Raw genomic sequence first — 18,710 nt, forward strand, 5'->3', positions numbered from 1 at the left:
AGTTTTTAGAATACTTTGGAAACGGTTCCCCACTATAGTATTAAGCTCGCCCATCAGGCGTCGCTAAAAAAAACCTAACAATACTCGAGCACGTGAAGGAGTTTCTAGCATTGGCCACATACTGTCTTCTTCTGAGGCTGGCAATTCAGGAGAACTGCAGAAACTCTTGGGCGAAACGCTAAAAAAATTCGCACAGCAAGGCTGGGCCGTCGTTTTCTCGTGGTTATCACCTGTCCTGAAGGCCGTGGTCTCATGCCCGTAGCCAGGGGGGGTTCGGGGGGTTCGGAAGAACCCCCCCCCCCCACACGCTCAAAAGGTCCACTTTTTCAGGCTTGAAGGTCCACTTTTTCATGTCCAAGATTTTTTTCAAAGGCATGACTTATTTGCATTTTTCCCTGATAGACATTTCAGTCAATCTTAGTGAGTCTATCAGCAAAATTTGCCCCAGAAAGTGCGGGAAATGGCTTTTCAGAGGGTCCAGATTTCAAAATTTCCCCGGACCTCCATTGCGACCCCTAGCGCCTTTGGTGTCGGACATGGTGAAAATATGTCGAGGGAGTTGGCCTCAAAGACTTACGCAAAAGCCTTGTCCTTTAATAGAAATTCCATTAAACTTCGCAAGCGATTTTTGCCCGTCAAAATGCAGGAAATGACGTTTCAGAGGGTCAAATTTTTAATTTTTCCGGGGGAGCATGCCCCGGACCCCCCTAGGCAGCTCACGCCTTCGGCGTGAGTCTCGCGCCTGCGGCGCTCGATGGTCCCACAATTACTAAAAAGAACCCCCCCAACCAAAATCCTGGCTACGGGCATGGGTCTGGCTGCAGTACTGGCACGGAACCGTATTTTAATGATGATGATCACCTGGACTGTCCATCACAGTTTTGATATCCCTGTTCAACCAATGATAGCATGACAATTAGCAGTTCGACCAATGAGACAGAGACAGTACCTGCATGTCAGTCAAATATTTGCATGTTTATGTTTTATGTTACATTTCTACGTTTTGTCGGACTGTCTTTGTCAGGTTTTCTATTTGTCTCGCATAACTTGAAGTGGGGCCTGAGAGGGCCCTTCACTGTAATTGTTTATAGCCACATATGGTGTTTTCCAGTGGCCAGGTGTTCCTGGGGGATTTTACTTCCTGTGGTCATCTCAGCACAACATGACCTTCCTACTTCTGACGCCCACGGTCTAAATGCATTTCTCAGAAAGTGGGGTGGACTATACCATAACCGCTCGGGACTCGGGTCGAAAGTAACTGAAGTGCCGTACATGTAACACCATTTAAAGCATCTTAAACAGCAACACAAGTATTTAAACGAATAAACATATATACAAAACACCATATAAAAACTACATTTGCACCTACAAGTCTTACTTTGTTTTGTCAAACCTGAAAGCTAAAGTACGAAACACCCCCTTATGTTACATGAACTCTTCCGCTCGGTTACGTGATGACATGATCAGTCTGGCCTTGGGAACTTGGTGATCGTTTCGTCCAAGGAGGCTTTCTTTAACCTCCTTGTTTCGTCCATTCAACACTTCCTACATTTCTTTGATTTGTCTGTGGCAGAAAACACAGTAAGTATAAATAACAATGCTCAATTTTAGTGTGGCTGTTCTTGAGAAGTGTTTTGCGCTGTTCTTCTTTTGGGAGTGGGGGGGGGGGGCGAGAGAGGTTTGTTCCTTTACTGGTCTGTTCGAGGAGGTTGAAAATTCCTTTTTTCAACCTCCTTCGTCTGTTCAAAGAGGTTATATAACCTCCTTGCTTTGTTAATACACCTTGCACCTGAATCTAGCGATATGATAGACGTTAAATGAGGACAAGAACAACAACAGTTAGCAAGATGACTGTTTTTTTCAATCAGCAGACGTCAGAATACGGCCTGCGATTTCCCACTGCGATTTCCCACGTTACATGATAGAGTAGAGTAAGCTCCTTGGTAGAGTAGAGTAGAGTTTATAGATTTATCGATGATAAATTGACCATGCTGACCTGTATCGTCTGAGCTGTATAATTACCAGTTTTTAAGCATAAGCTATCATTCCATAAGCAAAAACTGGCAAATATTATTAAAGTTTATAAAAAATAAAGTGAAGTAGTGTTTGGGTTTGATGGAGGATTTGTATTCTGTTTGTTCAGTTTCTGCAAGGAGGTTAAAGAATCACTTCTTTCTTTAACCTCCTTGGTTTCTGTATGTTGTGATAGAGGTAATGTTTACCATTCTCATGCAGGTGGCCAAAGGTGAAGACCCCTGATCGATTTGCATAACAATGTCCATACATGTATTCTTTAGGTCTTTATGGCCTTCCCTGTTGAGAGTGTTGACCATATATGGCCATGCAGTCAGAATGGTGAATGGCCTTATTTCTTTCCAAGGAGCTTTTATCAATGAAAGTTCTTTCACATTCTGCCAAGGAATATTTACTTAAATGTCGTTCATGAGTGAAGTGAAGTCTACTTTATCTGAATACCTTGACTCTCTTCTTGCTAGGATCATATATAACATGGGAGACGTCCAGTCAAAGTCGTCAACGTCAACAGCTGCAGGGGGTCATGGAGAATGGTTCTTTGATGAATTACAAAAGATGAGATCAGAGGGTGTGCTGGTGGATGTGACCCTGTGTGCTGAAGGGGAAGAGATCCCCTGTCACCGCTTGGTTCTCGCGACTGTCAGTGACTATTTCCGGTCCATGTTCAGTGGAGGTCTCATTGAGAGCCAGAAAAGCAAAATAGAGATGGGAGGGGTGAGCGCAGAGGCACTGCAACTGTTGGTACACTATGCGTACACTTCCAAAGTCAACATCACCCCTGACAATGTTCAGTCTCTGTTTCAAGCAGCGGACATGCTGCAATTTTACGAAGTCTGCAACAAATGCGAGAAGTTTCTACATGGCAATGTAAACGAAAAAACGTGTTTAGGAATTTGGACATTGGCAGACAGGGTGTCGCGTAGCCGTTTAGCAGAGACGGCAAAAAGCTGCTCTTTAAAGTGGTTTGAAAAAGTGTGCACGACGGAGGATTTTCTTCACCTGCCAGTTCACTTGCTGCAGTCTTACATCTCAGATGAGGGCCTACTAGCAAAGAAGGAGGAACGAATCTTGGAGGTGGTCATGCTTTGGGTAAGACATGACCTGAAAGAACGAGAAGAACACCTCAAGGAGCTACTGAAGTGTATCTGCTTCACATGTATGGACCCGGACTATCTCAAGAACATTCTCAAAACAGACAAGCTGTTGGCAGGAGTTCGTGGAATCAAAACAATGGTGAAGAAGCAACCTACGCATGCAGTTTCTCGCCAAATTCTCCAGAAGGACATTTTAGTTCTCGGTGGTGTCACTGGAACTGAGCATACATTGAGTGGTAAAGCCTACAGACTCGAACTAGATTCTACTTGCGTTGACACAAGTCCCCTGCCCAAACCTTTTCGGGACAGCAGGGGAATCGCAGCTTGTGTCATCCGTAATAACCTAGTGGTGACAGGTGGAGACAAGTCTATGTCCCAAGCCTGGAGGTACAAAGCCTCTAAGAACACTTGGATGAAGATGGCGAATCTTCGGACAAGAAGATACGACCATGGGATGGCAGTGTTGGGGGGAGAGGTGTATGTGGTTGGCGGCGCCAAGAATGTCAGAGCCCGTCCAGACGATGACGAAGATGATAATGATAGGTGTATGATAACTGACGTTGAAGTATACGACAAGGAGAGGAACTGTTGGAGAGTAACGGAACCACTGCCGCTGGCGGTGTGCAGTTTCGGTATAACCACCTGCCGTGGGAAGCTCTACGTCTTTGGTGGCTGGACCAATGAGGATGATGACCCGGAAGAGACGACCGACGCCATTCAGTGCTTCGATCCGACCATGGATGAAATGTGGTCGTTGGAGATGTGGATGCCAGAGAGAGTGACTCACATAAGTGCTTGCACAGTCGACTCCAAGATCTACCTGGTTGGTGGACATTTACAGTTTGTGGTGTTCTTCGACCCCGAGGACGGGAGTTGCACGGCTCTGGCTCCCAAATTGGCCCCATGGAACGACTGTAGTGCCACCGTGTGCGGCTCAGACATCTACATTACTGGCGGCGGGGCAGAAGAATTCAAAAAGACTGGGGTTGGCAAGTGGCAGTCCAAATTTCACACCTTTGCTATGGTTCAGTGCTACAATGTGGAGAATAACACCATGGTCTTGTGTAAGGATCTGCCACAGCCACTGTATGGACACTGCACTGTAGCTGTTTCCAAGTCAAAGTTTGCAAAGGCGGCTGAAAAGTAGTTAACAAGCCAATGCAAGACTGTCCCACAATTTTTGGATGTAAAACTGAGCTTAACAGAAAGTAAGATCAGGAAAGGCAATTTAGGTCATGTGCAACCTTTTCAGTACCTCTATGTATCACAAGTTTGACACATAAACTTTTTGTCACATGATTTCCCCTCATACTGATCATCTGCTTGGCTGGGCTTCGCAAACAAAGATCATCTTGGGGTTAGGTCCACGTCGGCCACATACTGATCATAGCAATGCAGTAAAGGTGCATATTCATTAAATGCAGTTACCCTCCCCCATAGATCATTAGATGTAGATGAAAAGTCTTTTTGATTGAAGGCAATGTGTTATTTTTATGAGATATCACTATGCTTTAATCCATCACCTCCCAAAATGTGAAATACAAATGTGTTCATAGACTTGAACAAGAATTTCTATTTTTTTGGTGTGGAATTACTTTAAATGTTATTTTACTTATAACTAATCTTGTATTTTCAAAAAACCCCTTCATATATATTTCTAATACTATTGTGGTTTTTAACACTTTTACACTAATAAGGAATGTAACCTTTTTAGATATATTGTACAACATTTTGTTTTTAGGTTTTAGTTCTAACAGGCAAGTGTTCACAGTTTAGTTTTAGGTTAGGTCTAACAGATTCACATAAATTGGATTTTTTTTCATTCTTCTATAACATGCTTATTTGTAGCTTTTTGTTACTGTGTACATTCAATTGCTACTCATTACAATGTATGTTCTGTTAATTTAGTTTTATTATGTATAGGGTTGCTAGCCTGAGTACCATCCTCCCAAGTGACCGTTGGCTCAATACTTTGTTAGCAAGCTAAAGTATTGAGCCAGTGGTCACTACAGAGGATGGTACTCAGGCTATAGCATTGCTAACATGCAGAACATACAGCATTGCTCAAGTGTACTGAAGACAATCTTATTACATACTAGTACATTGTACAGAGAAAATGGGCTGATGGTATACAGTGTCTTTATTTGTACTTTTAGTCTTCTACTAGACTCCATGGGTCACTGGAAAATTAGTAGAAGTTGGCAAAATATACAAATGACATGCAAGGGGAGTTGGCCAGCCTGAGAAAATGCGACCTACTCAAATTTCTACTTTTCCAGTGACTTATGTACTGTGGTTGACACTGGTGTACTTCCTCCTTCAACTTCAAGCTATAGAGAATGACAAACAAGCAAAGTAGTTGTATGAAAACTTTTATTGCCACATAAAAATAAAAGTCATCAATGTTAAGTCCATACTGTATGTTTGACATTACCGGTATCACAAAAGAGTTTCAGAAATGTTGTGAAGATAAGCTGCTCATCTAAGTTACTAAAAATTAAAGAATATTTATCATTGTTTTCAACTTCATAATTTGTTCCTTGCTCTTCATAGTTACATAGCCTGATTGTGGCTGTTCATTCTAAATCAATGATGCATCAAGTTCTACATCAATTTCTCCTACCAGATACACCGTATTATGGTATACAATGCAAATCAAGTTATCATGGACAAGTCTGGAAAAGTAATTTCATTTTGTTTTATCCTTTGTTTCAACAGATGTATATTGTACACTGTAGCTTTACCATACTACATCCCAGGTATAGTAAACATCTGAACAACATCTACACCTAAAGAAAAGTAAAAATGGAAATATAAAATCCTGTCAGGATACCTATAGCACATAGTCAAGCTTTACACTGTCCCCATGTACAATACTTGTACTACACATATTTCAAAGGAATGCATGATAGGCAAAACCCCCTTAACACCCCCTCTTCCCATCATCACTCCTTCATCTCCCCTTCTTCATCCTCTTCCTCCACCCCTCGAATGTACAGGACGTTGTTACATCTGAAAAACAACAACAATAAGACCAGTCCATTTTCAGATTCAAATCAAAGGTGTAGATTTACACATTGCCTGATGACACAAGAGTTGTTTGCAGTTTAACACTGGCAGTACAGTCTAAGATTAAACATTTGGTCCTAACACCCTGCATTTCTTTTTAGAAGCAGTGTCATGGGTTGAATGTCCTGTTACAAGGACAGTGTGACTTGGAGCCAATCAAAACATTCGCCCAACTCTTAGACAAATGTTCATATCATGCCAATCATTTGCATACTAGTATCAGCATGTGGCTGGCTATGTGTCAAGGGAAGCTCCTAGAGTGGCAAACTGGAGCTAGACTGGGATGATAACCGGACAAGCTCACTTCAAGCCTGACATGTGATGTAATGTCAGAATGGACTTCAGCGTAGCCATGTTTGCTTCACAGACCACACAGTTATCATCCATGTCAGTTGTTCTACCTCCCCTCCCAAACATGCCACAGCAAACTCTACTGCTGGGCTGTCCCTCAAATGGAGAGGATGCCATGTAACTTTTAGCTCTCCTTTTTGTAGTCATACTGCAGTACATAGTTTTATTCATGTATCATTCATAGTCATACCCTAAATTTCATGTATGTTTCCAAATCTGTATCATTCATTAAAATGACTTTGAAAAATCATTCTACGGGGTATGAAATGCCCAGTATTTGTGATAAAGATATGTCAAGACTAGTAAGTCATAGGCTTCACATCGAGAAATATGAAATGCATGAATACCTACACGCCTACTTCAATAAAGCTGTACAATTATTGTTATCAATGTAAGTGAGTTTCAAGGTTAAAGTTTAAAGTTCATGTTCAGAGCCTGACCTGATGAGCACCTCCCCCAGGTTCCCTGCTAGAGCTCCATCTATGTACTCTTCTGTGTTGGCCAGCTGTGGAGAAATACGACACAACAGGTTAGACTCAACATTCCTAAAACAGTGTCACTCTCCAAGCAGAGGTTTGTGGGAATTATTATGACCTCTAGTAGAGTCTCTACCGTATCTCCCATTTTCTGTCCCCACTAAGTACAGAATGCTGACAGAAAAGGGGAGATATGGTAGAAATGTATGTCACAATATTCCCCACAAACTTTTGCTTGGAGACTACTGTAAGTGACCTTGCTGCTTTGGCATATGGATCAAGTTCCATGGATCCACAGGGTACAGGTTCAAACCACCCTCGGGCATAGTGTGCTTTCTTCATTTTGGATGGTGATCAGATGTCAAGCACCATGCAAGAGGTATAAGCAGCACATAAAAGAATCCCACTCAAACTTGTGATGAGCAAGATTGACCTGGTACACTAGGTTGAAACTCTCAGCAAAGACAACTTGCACTGCTGGCTACATCTTGTATCTCAGCAGCATGGCTGAGAGAGGTTACTAGTAGTACTGATATATACCTGTAGGTTCATGTATCCATCCACTGACACCAGATAACCCTTGTACTCCATGCCCCACTTCAGTTTCACCATCACAGGCTTCCCTGTCAGGCCATTCAGGAACGGCTTAGGGTTCAGTGGGAGGGTCTGGAACAAAAGGTTTCAACATTAAGATAATACCGTAAATGGTGACATTTTATTAATGATATTCTTAACTCTGCAGTTTTCACTGCCACTTACTTAGTAAATGCACTACTTAACCCGCTAGAGACGATCAGCCACATGCGTGGCCCACCGGAAAAAGACGATCGGTCACGCTCGTGGCTCTTCGGGGCCCTCTCGTGTCAACCTCGATTGTATCCGCCTATACTCAGTAATCTTCGGGGAATCCCCGGCATACTTCGGGTGGGGGGAATAGCCTCGTTTTGATGTTACACAGCTGGAACACATTTTCTAGACAGTTATCGGCAGTTTAAATCTTTGTGACCTTTGCAGCTGAAATTTAGCGCGCTATGTCCGCGCTACCATGAAGGCGCTACCGGGGACGAAAGTTGAATGATCATTTCACAATCGACATGCACTTTGATGAGTGTAACTGCGATGAAAGCTACAATCTAGCCATGTTTTGGCCTCGTATTTACAAGTGTATGTAACAATGTCAGGCATGGGGACAGGTCTGTACAAGTTTACTGATGAATATTTGACGTGATTTGGTCTTGTTAGATTATCGATGTTGTGTTGCCTTTCCGGACTGAGCAATCCCAAGTGTCATTTGCTGGAAATTCATATATTACACCTGGAATAATATTGTCTTTGATTTATTTGTATTTTACATGATCTCAGCTTCTCTAAAATGTATAGATTTACCTATCTAGCGCATTTGTAGAGCAAGTACAAGCCCCAAAACCAGTACGGAGGTCGTTGTGCTAATATCCACAGTTTACCTACGTATCCTGGAACAAAACTGAATTTCATCTCGTCCTCAACGGGTTAAAGCATGTCTGCATTCTATTGTAAGTTGTAAAACATATGTACAGTACAGTTGTTTTGTATTGGGCTCCCTTGGAAATCAGTTTTATCAAAACTGTAGGGACTACCCTGAAAGATTAATAAATAAATAAATAAATTGTCACTTGTTGTCACTGACAAAACATAGTGGATGCTATCTGAACATAGGTATCTGAAAGGTCTGACCATTTCCAAAGTCTACTCTGCTGTACTCATATCCAGTTGCTTGAGTGATTGCTTTTTGGCATAACTTTTTACTTAACTCTCGAACCTTTATCAAGATAACTCACAGTTATTTCACATTCAATTTAAATGAACTTACTGCACTAGCTCATAAATAACTGAAGGCTTAGCCTCCATAGTAGGCTTTCGGTGGCTCATAATACACTTTTGCTGGCTATTTCTATTTGTACTCGGTCGCTGATTGCTGGCGTATTCTGATGGCCACTCTCTTTCGATCCCTCTCTTTCAGCCACCGAAAGCCTGCTATGGAGGCTACTGAAGGCTACTTTGCTTGACAAATCATGCAAAAATGAATTATCGGCTGTTTCACAATTGAGTGTACCAAACAGGGGTCACTGAGGCTGAAAAATCAACTTTGATATATAACAAAATTGATATTGGCAGTTCAAAGGTACATACTTGTGGCTTAATATTCTAAAAGATCTCTGCACAACACCTCTCGGTGACTTTTATACAGGTCTTTCTTTAATGGGGCACTGAGGGGGTACGGACGGGACAACTGTAAGACTGTATGTAAAGGTGCATACAGTATACCCACATGAAGAACTAAAGATAAACACTATTCCATGTTATCTTCCATCACTAGAATCTACCAAACCAGAAAACTAACTTTGATTTGCAGTAGCACCTTGTTGTGTCATTTTCTGGTCATTTATTGTAAGGCGATGATAACACCCTGCTGTTATTTCATGTAGAAGGAAAGGTCAAATACAATTTTTTAAAGTTCAAGCACTTTGATAGCTTAACTTTGTTAGAACTTCATTCTTTATAAACCCCTACATAAGATTCTAGCATTCATACTTGGGAAACACAGCAAGAGACTTGATCATTTCATGAATATGATAATACATGGGGGTACGGACGGGACACAACCAGACAACAGGCCAAAAAGACTGATACTGCAGGGACTTGTCCAAACCTTTTGGAACACATTTGTTCACTGACTACAAGTTAAATAAAGCATGTACAAATACTGCAATACTGTCTAAACTAAGAAAAAAAGGAGAAAGACATCATTATTAGATCTGATCTGATCTAGAATGATCTGAGATTGAGAATGTCATTATAGCATATTTTCTTTGATGGCCATGTTCAACCAGTGAACTTGATGGGATGTATCTGTTCTGTCAAGGAATCTGCAATTTTTTTACCTATTTGCAGATTTCTTCTGCTCTCTTTTGTCACAGCAAGTAACCCTTTCTTCTCAAGGATTTTATTTTGACTTGACAAGTCTCTCCAGAACCTTTGCCTTTCTCCTTGGTGTCTCAGGTAGTGTCTGTTCTGTCCTTTTTCATGTACACTACCTGCACTTGGGGGTGAGGGGAATGGGTCATCACCATCATGATGAATATCTGGGAGAGTGAGCTGGGCTAGAGGAGAGCACATACTGGGCAAAATGGGATGGTAACTTTAAGGGAATATCAGATTTCATCTCATACCAGTCCCAGGCAGTTTATGGGCGTTGATGAAAAACCTGATAAAGAAAATGCTGGCAAATTCATTAAAAACTACTATTTTTAGTGAGGACATCAATTGTATGTATCTATTTAGTATTAATAATGTGTTATTTCAACAATTGGGATGTCATTTTCCCCAGTATTTTGCTTAAAACTAAAAGTGGGGGTACGGACAGGACAGGTGGGGGGTACGGACGGGACAGGGGTACGGACGGGACATTTGAAGTTATACGGTGCTGTATCAGGCAAGGTCTTTATCACAGATATAGTTTATATAGTGGTTTGGTATCTAGTCAAAGAGACTTGTAAACCATCACAATTAAAAGTTTGTAATATTAGCCTAATATAGAAATTGAGGGGGGGTACGGACGGGACAAAATTTTTCGGAAAATGACAGCCGATACTTTGATCCTTCGATGTGAGTCAGATGAAAGTAGGAATGATCTCATTCTACTTTTGTTCTCTTACATACATCATAACAAAACTTTACATGTCAAATTAACACTTATTACAGTACAATAAAACAATGCTACAGACTTTGAAATCTTTAAGAAAATATTACATTAAAATTGGTAACATGTGGATGAAAATACAAAATAACCCTGCTGGCAAAAAAAAGTTGGAATATCTTCGAAAAATTGTAATAAATCTCAAGTTAACATATGACTGCATGTACAAAATAAGGAATTTTAAGGTAGCAGCCATGTTTTTGATGTCAGCTGCAATGGTCAGAATGTGAAAAAACTGAATGACCCCTGGTAACACTGAAAATGGGCCATTTTTAGGCAACATTTTTAATGATAATTTCGCCAAATATTGATGGATTTCTCTATTTCTTTTTTTGTTGTGTTCCTTGTTATACCAGCTTTTGGAAAATACAAGTTAAAAACAGTAATATCTTATGTAGACTTTCTTATCAACTGGTATTAAACATGTGGAAAAATAAATGGGTACACTCAATTGTGCACGTGAAACAGCCGTATGAATTCTTTCTGTTATTCTAGACAAAATATGGTTTGATGATTCAAGTTGCAACGAGTCGTCCAACCAATGACATAAATGTACATATTATGGTTTTATGTCTCGGATTTATGAAGGTACGAATCCTTTTGTTTTCATGTCACAATTTTTTTGTGAGTGCCCCCCTCCCCCTTTTGTCGTATGGATGGCACATTTTCGTCCTCCAAAACACATCTTATAAATATTTCAAAACGGTGCATTGTACAACAATCACTTAACATCACACTTTGTAAGATATTGGCCGGGTAAGATGAGTTACTCACCGACATTCTGCTAAATTTGATGAAATTTCGGGTCAACAAAAATGTGAAGAGGCCGCCACGCTTGTCGAAAAGGCTTGTGGGTAAAAAACGTCACTCGAGCGTAGGGGGGAGACCATTACAACTTTAGGGTGGATTTTAAGGAACGTTTAAGTTTAAAAAATACACAATTTTCAACACTTTTAGTGCAATTACATATAGTGTATTTCATAAACTCTATTAATTTTTATTGTCTAACATGATTTATCCCTTTTTGTATATTTTTGCAAATTCAAATCACCCCTTCTTCAGTAGTCGATGATTCCATGACGTCACCCATGTGATCATTGCTAAGCCGCCATTTTGGGGAGGAGAGAGAGAGAAATCAGGCGATGAACTGAAGAAATCTGGCCTATAATTTGACGTTCTAACTAAAGTTCCTGTAGCTACAGATCACTAGTCAAGATGTTTGTCATCTGTGGACCAAAACTGTCCATATGTGGCTTCATTATCAGCATTTGGGGCATTATAATGATGGTAAGTTTGTTATCATGATTTTTTTTTTCGTCCTAAATTTTTTGTCACCTTGAAATGTAATCAATTTGATCAAGGAGCTTTTACATCAGATTTTGGTTGTGACCTAAAACTCCTAACCATTTAACTGTCTTATGTTTTACAGGGTTTGCTTGGAGTGTTCTTCCTGATCAAGAGCCCACTGCTTTTGGAGGACATTCCAGCGACAAAAGCCGACTTTGAAGAGTGAGTTTGATATTTTTATGAGATATTTTTGTTTTCTGAAATGTATACTAGTATTCACTATTGAATATTCACCTTTGAAGACAGCCAGTCGGTACCCAAAGAGTAATGAGGCTGCGCCAAAGTTAGGCGGGGTAGCCGTATAATAATATGATATTACAAGTGCTGGTGCAGGACAGCTGCCCTTGATTACTAATACTATCATGCTATTTTTTTTTTGCATAGATGGCTGACTTAATGTCATTTTCCTTGTTACACTGTTACAGTTCAGAGCCTACTAGTAGTTACTTGGAGTCTGAATTAATTTCAGAAGCAATCGAAACATTACAACTTATCATATGACAACTATAGGCAATACACAATTTTAGGGTATTCACTAGTACTAGTACTAGTACATTAGAGTACTAGTATTACCAAAATGACACAAGTCCCCTTACTACCCACATTGTTCTCTTTCTCAATGACATCTTACAATCTGCATCTCTTCCCTCCTCACAGACGAGCGAAGGTAGATGCGATATTCCAGCAGAGCGCGTACAACTGCTGGGTGGTGGCGGGAGTCTACGTGTTCGTCGGCCTCTTCAGCTACTTCCAAATGAGAATGAACAGCAGACAGCAGTACGTCGTCACGTGAAAACATGGTGGCGTCAAAAATATCATAACTTTGTACCGATTTTCTGTTTGTGCAGAATACATATAGTCTTCATCATTAAGAAATGGGTTGTTACCAGTGATAGGTTACCAGTATGGCATAGAGCAGGCCAGGGCAAGTAGATAACTGCTTGTAACTTGGAAGAAAACATTTGAGTGTAGATAACTTGTATTGTTAATGCATAACAGTGAGATATGCAGAACTTAGTTTGCGACACTGTCAGGTTGTTTAGTCAATATAAGCAGTCGCTGTGTTCCTGTGAAGCTGGTTTGTTACACTGAAGAGCGGGTATACCGGCTATACAGAGATTCAGATTGATTATTTAGATATTGTTCAAATCTTGACACAAACAAGAAAATTAGCGGGGATTTCATGTTACATATGTATACTATGATCTAAGGTTTAGGGTGTGTTTATGATGGTTTAAATGGTTCCACAATCCAGCTCTAGAAATGGAGTGTTCCATTTCTTTGTGGATATATAAGTGGTGTGATAATGTAATGAGTTGGATGTATTTTCACTATATTGTGTAGCTCAGTACAGTGTAAAGGACTGAGCTTTTGGTACTCAGATTGTGATATTAGGATACAATAATGTTTGAAAACAAGTCCGGTAATGTATTGTAAATTTCCTTTCCTTATGAGACTCTACTTCTATTATTCATATCAAAAGAGTTGTATGTACAATGTAGTCGTGACTGCTAGAATTATAATAGGTTCAAATGCTGAATGGGAACATGTAAAGTTCAGAAGGTTGTAAAATTGTACAGTACAAGCCTATCAACACTATGGTGTATTTTGATTTGTGAAACTCATATGTCATAGATTATAACATGATGAGATGTCAGTTATGATAAAATCCCACTTGAAAAAAGTTATATGGATGTCATTTCAGTTCATAGTGTAAAGTAAAGCTCAGAACAGTATAAATGTAAAAAGGGAAGATGAGTGTTACATTTTTCTGTTGTCTTCTAGAAGTGACTGTACAATGGTTATGGCATGTATAACTATAACATTTGTAGTGTACTCAATGGAAGAAGTAACTGTGACAACTAAGTAAGAAGATACACTCTGGGTTATTCTTCAAATATCACTCAATTCCTGGTAGTCTGTTAACTCTGTTAGCAGTTGGTGTAGGTACTCTATGCATAAGCTATAACACCTGAAAAATATCGAGATATTGAAAAAGTTGAAAATGTTGTGTTGGTGAAGCTATAGACAAACAGTGTGCTGACAACTGATATAAAGTCCTTATGGACATTGTGTACCCAACACTAGTGCAATACAACTTGTTCACTGTACCATTCTGAAAGTGTTGTGTGGCTTACTAATCTTACATTTATGCATCGTGGAAAGACTCTTACTTCATTCTAAGCATGGAGCGTTGTTCTAAGTTAGCAATTAAAATAAACCAATGTACAATGTATCTTAAACATCATAGCTGGATATTCATGAATATCCTTGTCAATATTCGGGAAATTCTTGCAATATTTGTGACACTGGCCACCTATAGTATCAAACTTAAATCGGATCTCATAATGATTATAAGAGCACGCAAAATTTTGAGGATTTCTTCTTTCCTGATGTGGTCGTTGGAATGTCCTTTGGAGAAGTTTTATCACAAGAACGGTTGCCTGTGTCCTCTTGGTCTTGTTCCCTAGTTTCTTCTGGGACGGCGCCCATGTTTCCGGCCAGGACAGCACGTTTGGGGCCGTTTTCGGGAATAGTGGAGAGGCGGCGTTTGCTGTCGCTGTTTGAAGAGGCTGCTGCTCCCTGCGGAAGCGGTAGACACATTTAAATGCATTTATAACCAAACTTCCCAGATGTGTATACTCAGTAAAATCTCAGCTAGTCTGCCTATCATACAGTGGTGCTTGCACCTGCCTGATCTTGGAATCTGGAAAGACCTTTGCATGTGATGCCACAACCACCAGGCGCAATGTTTACTCAACCCCCAAGTCCTTTCAAAGTTGAATTTACCGTAGTGGCAACTACCAGGTTTAACCATCCAACATGGCGGACAATGCTACGTCATAGTCACATGAGTGCGAACCACTGATTATGTGGTCTGAGTGAGAAGTGCAAAACCCGCATCTCCACCATAGTAGATCTATACCATGTTGCAATATCCTTACAGTCATCTTATTTTTTTCAGCCTGAGTCGAAGTTTAAATTTTCACCTCTTCGTCTTCTTCCTCTTCTTCTTCTTCCTCCACCACTTGCGGCTGATTGGAGGCTACAAACGGCGACTTACTGACCCACGGTGTATCCTTCCGCCTCCTGGCCAGTCTAGCAGCGTCATCACCTACAGAAAAACAGCCAAGTAGGTGGGCAAGAACCACGTCCTTTTTTGAGAGGAAAATGAAGTCGTGGAAGGCCAAAGCTCAATTTTATTGACAACCTAAGAGCTGACACCAGACTAAGGCCTACGTCACATTTCCTACTCGGGTCCCGGTCAAGCTGTTTGCGGAAACGAAAAATCAAAATTTATGCCAATAAATATACACAAGGCGTGCTGTTGAATTATTCTGGGTACGTTTTGTGTTCTTGTTGTCTTTTATATCGTACTTTTCGTTCCCAAAAACTGCCAGGCCGGGCCCCTTTGTGGAGATGTGACGTTAGCCTAAGTAAAGGCAATCAAGACCCAGATGGAAGATGGGGAAGAAGCGTTCGAGCCTAGTACGAGCGGGTGCTTGGCCAAAGAAAATGTATGCCCACATACTATAACATAGTCTATGGCCACAAACGTGTTAAAGCCAGCGGTTCTATGCACCCTAAGTCGTAAAACAATATGTGCAGATATGCTACATTAGATTGACATTAAAATGAAAAGTGACAGAAGAATGACGAGTGCTACTGGTTACAACATCTACGAATCCCATGATGTTATGAAACAAAAACTTTTATTGCAGAAAAACAAAAACAAAAACAACATTGTTTACTTAAAAGTCATAGACAGCCGTAACTTACTTTTAGAAGAGAACTCTTTGAGTTTGATGACCAGATCGTCTCTCCCCGCCATCTTCATTGCTTCCTCAAGTTTACCCACGTTGTTGGGAGGCCCGATTTTCCCGTGATCCTCCAGGGTCTCCAACAAGTCAAACGGACTCCTCACTTTCTCTAAGATACTTTCTCCCAGGTCCTCCTTGAACATGAACTTGACGATTTCCATGTCGTCTTCTTTCATTTCTTTCCCCAACTCGTACAGAAGAGTCCTATACGGTGTAGGATGCTCATTCAAGAACAGAGGTTGATTTGTCCGCCATGTTGCATCGTCCTTGTAGGTGTCCTCCATAATTTTTACCAAGTCCTCTCTCCCTATGATTTGGAGCAATTTTTCCAGGAAGCCCAGCTGACACACAAAGAGGGCTAACCCCTTGTAGATTCGAGACAGTTCTGTCTTTGGGAAGACGTCGATTACAAGAAACTTCAGCTCTTCAATTTCATTCTCCGCCAACTTACTCGAAAGTTCTTTTAAAAGCTTATTCTGCACAACGACTTCAGATAAAGTTAAGGTAGTGGTGTGCCGCACATACGTTTCCGACATTGTTGTCAAACTGCAATGTTCCGTGCGCAGCGATTGCGTGAAAAGCTACGGTCCAAACACCAGGACGCCGAGACCTTTGCCTGAAAAACAGCGAACAAAGTACAGTGTTAAGACACTTGAGATTAAGTCGTGTGAACTAACACGATTAAATCGGCCTTTTTTAGACCTTGGACGGATTCTGACTGGCAACCTTTGTCACTGTGTAGGGACTTTGGACAAAGAGGCTGCTGCGACTGTGCAGTTACGAATTCTTTCGTACCCAAACTTGCCGGAAAATCTAAGCTTAAAAAAAAAGCTTACTGAAAAATTTAACAGTAAGGTAACGACCATCCTGTCCTGGTGAACTTATGTTGTCACTGGCCTAAGTCTTTTGTGATATTCGGATGTCATTTTTGTCCAGTTGATTCCAATTGATTCAATTGTAGAATGTGACGGCGGACATTTGGCCCAACGTTGTTCAGAGGACAAGGTACAAAATAGAGCGCAGTATCACCTTGAATTTGAAGGCAGTCAAAATTGCATCTATAGTTCATTTCTTAACTTCACATTTGCGACTCCACCGTTTGTATTCGTCCTAAACCAGGATAAGGCCTCTCGCCCGGACGAGGACTGTGGAAAAGTAAATTTACTCATACGATCCTAAGTTGGAATGTGTTGTGCAACTACTGGGCATGGCTGGTACGCAGAGATCCAATAATTATATGCTATATAGTCAACAACTTCCTTATATGGTATATCGCCCACGGTCTTATCATCAAAGCCACTGTCACTAATGTCATACGCCTATGATAGGATTACGATATAGTCAGACTTACAAAATTTGTGACCAAAAAATGTTGATTCTTGAAGATGATCGACAGTTTCTTAGCAGTCCATTAGCCTCGCTCAACATCGTACGGAGAAAATCGCACCACGCATGTTTATGGCGCGGTCACATAGGTCATGCGATTTTGGTGCCATAGGATTTTCAAGCAGGCTGTGACAGAACCAACCACCACCGACATGGATCCAAAACAGCAATTTGTGTATCAAGACAGCTAAACTATGCAGGAGACGTACGTTTATTGTCCTGCAAAATGCCTGAAGTTAGCGATCTTAAGACGATCGCACGACCTATATGTGACTGCGCCCTTAACACGACAAAAACACCATTCATATACATGCTATGATTGTTCCATGGATATATTCAGAGCAAGACGACATACATACCTTGTTTGTCTACAGGAGGCGGATTTGCTTCCTTATTTCCGCCACTGGCTGCGCGCAACCAAAAGGACTAAACTAAACCTGGCAACGTTATGTAAACAGTCGATAGCATGCCTTTACTAAGCAACCATAAAAACACGTCAGGTCCTGTGCAAATACACGGGCAATATAAAGCGATGTGTACTGTTGATGGAGGGGGCAAGTTGATGGATGATTAAAAGTTATTGTTTAACGGCAAACAAACGAATAAAGTGTTTTCAAGAGGCTTGGTGTGTGTACGGGACGACAAGCTAATTTACATAATGTGGTCAACAACACGCGTTTACTACTACAGTACTACGGTAGCAAGATAGAACCTATCCTGACTGTCCATCACAATCAACAGTTAGTGAAAAAGAAAGACTGCCTTCGTTGCTTTTGTTTTGCATATCTTCGTTTTAGAAGAGGGTGAGCTATGGGATCAGTGTATTCAGCTTGTTGAACTTCAATACCATTAATTAGAGTTCTAAGTTCAAAAAACGTTCACGTTCACGTTCTGTGAAGTACTATGAAGAGTCAAGACCTTATCACATTCGAAGTATTATAATAATCCATTCATGGCCTCTGCAGTTATGTTGCTAAGGTACAAACACCATTTCACAATCACACCACTGTAAATCTTACCCAAAACACAGCCTTCTCGATAAAGGAAGGAAAGTACATGTATTGATATTCGTACTTTGCTTCTTCTTTTTTTTTTAGATCTACAAATTTTAAATGTTCATGACATGTTCTTACCTGAATCAGACAGGAGTGCACATCCGTAGCCAAAATGGTGGTCTTAAAAAGTTTTTCAAAAGCTTTTTTTTGGGGGGGGGGGGGGGGGGGAGGGAGGGCAAGTACCCAAGGGGACCGATCATTACGTCTTCGATTCCGGTCGTACCTCCGACCCCAAAACACTCTTAGCGCACCACCCCTTTCCATCGGTACCGGTTGTCGGCATACCGTTCTTCCACAGAAATCTCCTCTCATTCAACGTTCAAGTGATTGCCTCTCCTGTT

At 40.9% G+C, this 18,710-nt stretch overlaps 4 protein-coding genes across 6 annotated transcripts; 2 read left to right on the forward strand and 2 right to left on the reverse strand.

The window, feature by feature from the left end:
- The first annotated feature begins 1,422 nt into the window (after window positions 1-1,422).
- Window positions 1,423-5,645, forward strand: LOC118415572 (kelch-like protein 6). The gene is made up of 2 exons (XM_035820262.1): window positions 1,423-1,581; window positions 2,496-5,645. The coding sequence occupies exon 2, from the start codon at window positions 2,509-2,511 to the stop codon at window positions 4,273-4,275; it is 1,767 nt and encodes a 588-aa protein (XP_035676155.1). The 5' UTR covers window positions 1,423-1,581; window positions 2,496-2,508; the 3' UTR covers window positions 4,276-5,645.
- On the reverse strand, window positions 5,485-11,677 carry LOC118415580 (small nuclear ribonucleoprotein F). Its single transcript, XM_035820275.1, has 4 exons — window positions 11,535-11,677; window positions 7,565-7,690; window positions 6,989-7,053; window positions 5,485-6,140 (listed from the first exon to the last, which is right to left on the reverse strand). The coding sequence occupies exons 1-4, from the start codon at window positions 11,538-11,540 to the stop codon at window positions 6,074-6,076; spliced, it is 264 nt and encodes an 87-aa protein (XP_035676168.1). The 5' UTR covers window positions 11,541-11,677; the 3' UTR covers window positions 5,485-6,073.
- Window positions 11,678-11,838: 161 nt separating this feature from the next.
- Window positions 11,839-14,229, forward strand: LOC118415579 (ribonuclease kappa-B-like). The gene is made up of 3 exons (XM_035820273.1): window positions 11,839-12,047; window positions 12,190-12,269; window positions 12,765-14,229. The coding sequence occupies exons 1-3, from the start codon at window positions 11,976-11,978 to the stop codon at window positions 12,898-12,900; spliced, it is 288 nt and encodes a 95-aa protein (XP_035676166.1). The 5' UTR covers window positions 11,839-11,975; the 3' UTR covers window positions 12,901-14,229.
- On the reverse strand, window positions 13,610-18,316 carry LOC118415574. 3 transcript variants are annotated; one of them, XM_035820264.1, is made up of 4 exons: window positions 17,674-18,316; window positions 15,888-16,544; window positions 15,098-15,222; window positions 13,610-14,690 (listed from the first exon to the last, which is right to left on the reverse strand). In XM_035820264.1, the coding sequence occupies exons 2-4, from the start codon at window positions 16,462-16,464 to the stop codon at window positions 14,460-14,462; spliced, it is 933 nt and encodes a 310-aa protein (XP_035676157.1). In that variant the 5' UTR covers window positions 16,465-16,544; window positions 17,674-18,316; the 3' UTR covers window positions 13,610-14,459. The 3 variants fall into 3 exon arrangements, with proteins under 3 accessions (XP_035676157.1, XP_035676158.1, XP_035676160.1); XM_035820265.1 differs by lacking the exon at window positions 17,674-18,316 and adding an exon at window positions 17,280-17,619; XM_035820267.1 differs by lacking the exon at window positions 17,674-18,316 and adding an exon at window positions 16,958-17,226.
- Window positions 18,317-18,710: the final 394 nt, after the last annotated feature.

The sequence above is a fragment of the Branchiostoma floridae genome, chromosome 5, assembly GCF_000003815.2.
Source record: "Branchiostoma floridae strain S238N-H82 chromosome 5, Bfl_VNyyK, whole genome shotgun sequence".
NCBI lineage: Eukaryota > Metazoa > Chordata > Leptocardii > Amphioxiformes > Branchiostomatidae > Branchiostoma > Branchiostoma floridae.

Bases quoted from the DNA above. Each gene is read 5' to 3' on its own strand.
- LOC118415580 (XM_035820275.1), bottom strand. The intron at 7,054-7,564 runs GTATATATCAGT...ATTTCTCCACAG, and splicing joins ATGGATACATGAACCTACAG to CTGGCCAACACAGAAGAGTA. The intron at 6,141-6,988 runs GTCAGGCTCTGA...GTTGTTTTTCAG, and splicing joins CTGGGGGAGGTGCTCATCAG to ATGTAACAACGTCCTGTACA.
- LOC118415574 (XM_035820264.1), bottom strand. From the start codon at position 16,464: ATGTCGGAAACGTATGTGCGGCACACCACTACCTTAACTTTATCTGAA. The intron at 15,223-15,887 runs GTAAGTTACGGC...GTTTTTCTGTAG, and splicing joins CAAAGAGTTCTCTTCTAAAA to GTGATGACGCTGCTAGACTG. The intron at 14,691-15,097 runs GTGAAAATTTAA...CCGCTTCCGCAG, and splicing joins AAGAGGAAGAAGACGAAGAG to GGAGCAGCAGCCTCTTCAAA.
- LOC118415572 (XM_035820262.1), top strand. From the start codon at position 2,509: ATGGGAGACGTCCAGTCAAAGTCGTCAACGTCAACAGCTGCAGGGGGT.
- LOC118415579 (XM_035820273.1), top strand. From the start codon at position 11,976: ATGTTTGTCATCTGTGGACCAAAACTGTCCATATGTGGCTTCATTATC. The intron at 12,048-12,189 runs GTAAGTTTGTTA...TATGTTTTACAG, and splicing joins TTTGGGGCATTATAATGATG to GGTTTGCTTGGAGTGTTCTT. The intron at 12,270-12,764 runs GTGAGTTTGATA...CCCTCCTCACAG, and splicing joins ACAAAAGCCGACTTTGAAGA to ACGAGCGAAGGTAGATGCGA.